Genomic DNA, 5,713 nt, shown 5'->3' on the forward strand with positions numbered 1-5,713 from the left:
CAAATAAAAATAGCAGCAGTTCAGAGTAACACCCCCAAACCCTGTCATGGCTTTCTCACCAGCATTTATCTATCTATTATATCAAATATCTTATCAATTATGGCAATACAAAAAAAGAACACATTAGAAAATGTTACTTAAGTCAGCAGATTCAGCAGTTAATATGAAATTCAAGTTTTTCAAAAATGCATTCAAGCTTGAAACAGAAACATGAAATTAGCCTATATTAAGGAATAATATATTAAGTACACAGCAGCAAGTCAAATAACTTCAAAGCAAGTCAAATAACTTCACCCAAATGTTGAATGTCGTATTGAGAGAGACATTTCATATTGCTTGTGTATGGAGCTTACTTCAAATTCCATGATTTTCTCTTTCCCAGTCATTATGTTGAAGCTTTCTCCCACCACATTCAGAGTTTCAATGGTTCTTTTCAACATTAAGTACACACAAACAAAAACTGAAGTTCCGTTGCTTCATATGGTGCCAAGCTTTAGATTTGAAACATCAATTAAAGATGGTTGCCAAGGGCTTTTATTTTGTGCTTTCAGGCTGGTACACACTGAAAACTTGTCATCTTCTATATGCAAACGTCTACAAATTTAACAAAACATAAGGTAAATCCAGAATCTTTTGAGTTTTCCTGTTGAAATCCAAACGGACCAACTCCAGTGAGAAGCATGAATTTTGTACTTTCTTTTTTCAATGGAAGGTACAAGTAAATACTGGCATAGTTAACAAGGCAGCGCTTTATTTCGTTCACAACTTACATGTACATACAAGCCAATATTACAGTGCTTTTGATTTTTATTCTCGCTCTCACATTCAAGGATTTAGTAGCCTTCTGCAGTCTAGCTTTATACAGCATTCCGTTATTACTTATCCTACTACTCGTGTTGCAAATGGGTTATATCACTGCTACAAATTGTTCTAATATACAGACAGGGTGTCTTTCCTGACTTCTTTTGACAACTCTGTGTGTGGTTGGATCGTTAAGTTAATTTCTAACATTGTCAGTGTGCAAAAAAATGTTACTTTTTACCACAATTGCACCCTGTCTTTTCTTTTTTTTACTGCCTGAGTTGATTGTGTGTGTCGGAGGCAACTAGTCAGTGTAGCGTGCGCGGTGCAGTGGTAAGCGTCCCCACTTTGGATTGTAAGGTCAGTGGTGAGGTCAAGGGTGAGAGGTCAAGGTTGAGAGGTCAGGCCCTGGCTATGGCTCCTCCCCTCAAGTTATACACAAACAATGTACATGTGCTTGCATGCTACTGGGAAGGGTTGCAATCCCTTATCAGACATGAAGCAATGTTTCGAAGCTTCACTCAGTCTGTACTTTTTGGAAAGAGCTGGGGAATTCGAAGCAGTATATTTATACTTTACAGAGATGCAGAGCCTGTTTTTATGTTGCAACAAGCGGGAGTTCTTCAGCTGACTGAATTGAGGAAAAAAATTCTGTAGCTGCTGCTGCAGTAGTTTTGACAGGATCACAAAGTTCTCTTCACACAGCTTTGCATATTTTAACCTGACTGTACTTTTATGACTGTCTGTCACCTTCCTTATGGCATTTATACTGACCATACTCACCACCTGGTGCTTCTGCACTGTGAAGAAAGTTCCTAACATGACCGAGTTTGTTCCTTTGACTGTTCATGACTGGAGTAGATTTCCTGATCAACTTTAGGTTGATTAGAAATGTCGGTACTAAGCAATGTCCAAAATGTCCTGGTTGTGACTTTGAGAGAACTTGTTATCCAGTGACCTTTCAACCTGATTCTATTCACAAAATAGTGGTCATGACAGCCCAACCTCTGCACCATGTGAGCAATCCCTTATCATAGTTCATGACTGGAGAAATTTGGGAGGCAAACTAGTGGTTTTGACATCTCAACTTCTGCACCATGTTTTACTAAGTACTTCAGATTATCTTTAACAATTATCTTCTTGCTTTGTTTTACATCTTGACCAGAAGGCCACTTCACTTCTGCAAAGACAAGGTTATATATAGTCTAAAACCCTGGATTTTCTTTATCAACTTTGAACCTAGCCCCCTGCTGCCTGGCTTACGAGTTGGCTTTATTCTGTGCTTTAACAATATGCTGTTTTCTGATTGTATCCCTAGGCCTGTTGCTACTGTACACAGTTTCCTGTTGTTACAAGAGCTGGCTAACAGCAACACAAAACTGTGTATAATGGGAACTAGCAAGTAACATGTAAGCAATAAAAAAACCCAACTCATATGCCTGCAAGGAAGGAGGATTGCGCATAATTGTGCAGTAGCATTACACCACACACCCTGGTGCTGTGGGGTGGGGAGGGGGGCGCTGTGGGGTGGGGAGGGGGCGCACGTCACTTCCTTGGACTTCTCCTCTCCAGCTGGTCTCTCAGAAAGTTCTTCTTGCAGTAGGACTTCAGCATAGTGGTGTGGGAGGGGGGCGCTGTGGGGTGGGGAGGGGGGCGCTGTGGGGTAGGGAGGGGGGCGCTGTGGGATGGGGAGGGGGGCGCGCATCACTTCCTTGGACTTCTCCTCTCCAGCTGATCTCTGAGAAAGTTCTTCTCGCGGTCAGACTCAAGCATTTCCTTCTGCACGTGCTCGAGCGTCCGCAGCAGAGTGGTGCGCTCCTGTTCCGCCTCCTGCAGGGCATGCTGGGTATCCACCAGCTCTTCCCTCAGCTGCTGCTTCTCCCCCTGGAGGCACAGGTTCTCCGACAGCAGCTGTGATGTCATGCTGGCCTTCTGCTGTTCCCTCAGCCGCGCCACCTCCCTCTGGAGTTGCTCATTTTCCTCCTATTGCAAAAAAGAGGTAGGTGATCAGGGTCAATGGTTACACTGTCATGCACTAAAAAGATTACGCTGCCTTAAAGTTAAACCATTCAGTTTCCAAAATAAGAAAAAATTTAGATCAACAAGTAAACAACAAACAAAAATAGCAGCAGTTCAGAGTAACACCACCACACCCTTCCATGGCTGTCTCACCAGCATTTATCTATTTTCCTCCTATTAGTAATATTACAACAAGAAGTGGGTGATCAGGGTCAATGTTTAGCAATAGCTTTAGACAATGCTGACAGTTAGATGTGCAAAGGTTAGATGTGATACATTTGTAGGTCATTCAGTATGATATAACCAGCTGCTGACGAGCCAAGTGCCTGCCAAGCTGTACTGATACAGATAGTTAGTATTCATTTCCTGTAAATGCATTTAAGTTTGCGGGGATTTAATTTTGCGGTAGCGGGAAATGGACTTTTCGCGGTGGTTTTCATTTCGCGGTAGCACCATGCACTGTAGTCTCTTACTGTTATGGAAAAATGTTCGCGGTGGTTTTAAATTCGCGGTGAAGCGGCCGCCGCGAAAACCGCGAACATTAATCCACCGCGAACATTTCTGCATTTACAGTATTCATTTGGCTGTACTATCAGTCAAGGTTACCCACAAGCCATTGCCTCTTGCATCAAAAGACCACAGGTTCAGATCATGGTCCAGTCATCAGTGCCCTGACTCCTAACTTTTACACTTAAGATAGGGGCTAAGCCAGATGTCCATGCCCCAAGGATGCCAGAGAAACCACAACACATACATGCACAAGGTGTGTGGTGACCTACCTTCAAGTTCCAAATGCACAGCATTGCATTAATAATAATATGAAATGATTTTGGGGAGTAACTTTTCCCCCTTTTTGAGAAGAAGTTACTTGTCTGTGTGTGTGCGTGTTGCCTGTGTGTTCTGGCTACATTTTAACTCTACAAGCCTAGGATGGCCTTATCATTGATAAAAGTCTGGGTGGATAGTTGGGAAGCCTTGGAAGCAATCAGTTAAAACAACACAGTCATAAATCAACTGTTACAGATAATTTTCTTCAGCCCATGGTTCACTGAAGTCCAATCCAGACTTAATAAATTGTAAAGAGTGTCGTACCTTGAGCGCTGATATCTGTGTGACCCCTGACCCTCCTGCCTGTAGCCCTGATCTGCCTGCTCCAGCCTGTGTGTACTCTGTCGGTCTCACCGATAAACCTACATCCGGCCGTGGGGAGGGCGCCAAACCTGTAACATACGCACATGCATGTTATCTGTTATGATATCTGTGTGCCTGTAGCCTGGTCTGCCTGTACCTGTAACATCCACACATAGTCATGTTATCTGTTGTGATATCTGTGTGCCTGTAGCCCTGGTCTGCCTGCACCAGCCTGTGTGTAGTCTGTCGGTCTCACTGATAAACCTACATCCGGCCGTGGGGAGGGCGACAAACCTGTAACGTACACACATGCATGTTATCTGTTATGACATCTGTGTGCCTGTAGCATTGGCCTACCTGCACCTGTAACATCCACACATACATGTTATCTGTTGTGATATCTGTGTGCCTGTAGCCTGGTCTGCCTGCACCAGCCTGTGTGTAGTCTGTCGGACTCACTGATAAACCTACAGACAGCACTGAGGAGGGCGCCAAACCTGTAACATACACACATGCATGTTATCTGTTGTGATATCTGTGTGCCTGTAGCCCTGGTCTGCCTGCACCAGCCTGTGTGTAGTCCGTTGGTCTCACTGATAAACCTACATCCGGCCGTGGGGAGGGCGCCAAACCTGTAACGTACAATCATGCATGTTATCTGTTATGATATCTGTGTGCCTGTAGCCTGGTCTACCTGCACCAGCCTGTGTGTAGTCTGTCGGTCTCACTGATAAACCTACATCCGGCCGTGGGGAGGGCGCCAAACCTGCAACAATCACACATACATGTTATCTGTTGTGATATCTGTGTGCCTGTAGCTCTGGTCTGCCTGCACCAGCCTGTGTGTAGTCTGTCGGACTCACTGATGAACCTACATCCAGCCTTGGGGAGGGGGCCAAACCTGAAACATAGTTACCAACTATTCAATCTTTATCTAGATAAACAATCTTAGGTTTTATTCAGACTCAGACAGCTGGATGCATTTGGTAGATTACTTTTGGATGTTTGGAGTGACATCCATCACTCTACTTCAGCATCATTAGAATGAACTGGCATTACTTTCTAGTGACACTGAATGTGTGACTGTCTGTGATGGAGGTCACTTGAAATGTCTAGATGGGAACTCTGAACTTCATCCATTTGTAGATACGTGTAGAGATTGAATTGTCAACAACTAACATGTCATAATAATCATCTTTCTACATCATTCTGTGACATGTGCATGTCATGAAAACTACATTTCAAAAGATTATGGTACTTGAACACACACAATGTACCTCATACTCAAACTCCTAGGCCAGCTGTTAAGGATGCTACTTTGCACCTAAAAACTTTTAAATACATCCATATTCTACAGAAGTCTCGGTATTACTTACAGGTGAGATGGAATATTCCGTCCTCCCTCCGTACCACAGTGGCGCGGTCCACGTGGATGTCCAGAGGGACAGTCCCGGGAGAACCAGGGTTAAGGGGAGGGCCGTCGTCCTGGTAACGGGGGAATAGAGTTTACTTTGTGTCCATACAATTATGTAAACTTTGTGTCCATACAATGTAGATGGGAAAGATACTTCATGTATAGGTATCTAATGATTAATATATGTGTGGTTAATAGTATTAGCTTTAAGGCTAAATTAGCTTATCTTATCTTAAATTTTGTTCCCTAAGCTAGTGTCAGATAAGCACAGGTAGCTTCTACCTTTCATGGATTGTATCATGAATTACTTACTTTCTGGTATGATTTCTTACAGTACGACATAACGTT

At 43.4% G+C, this 5,713-nt stretch overlaps 1 protein-coding gene across 2 annotated transcripts in view; it reads right to left on the reverse strand.

The window, feature by feature from the left end:
• Positions 1-2,473: 2,473 nt before the first annotated feature.
• Positions 2,474-5,713, reverse strand: part of LOC118417284 (UHRF1-binding protein 1-like) — a 4,898-nt gene continuing 1,658 nt past the window's right edge. For both annotated transcript variants that reach the window (XM_035822792.1, XM_035822793.1), the window contains 3 exons: positions 5,328-5,436; positions 3,913-4,040; positions 2,474-2,784 (listed from right to left, as the gene is read on the reverse strand). In XM_035822792.1, coding sequence (XP_035678685.1) covers positions 2,506-2,784; positions 3,913-4,040; positions 5,328-5,436 — 516 coding nt within the window. In that variant the 3' untranslated portion in view covers positions 2,474-2,505. The remainder of the gene's footprint in view (positions 2,785-3,912; positions 4,041-5,327; positions 5,437-5,713) is intronic.

Source organism: Branchiostoma floridae, chromosome 6, assembly GCF_000003815.2.
Source record: "Branchiostoma floridae strain S238N-H82 chromosome 6, Bfl_VNyyK, whole genome shotgun sequence".
NCBI lineage: Eukaryota > Metazoa > Chordata > Leptocardii > Amphioxiformes > Branchiostomatidae > Branchiostoma > Branchiostoma floridae.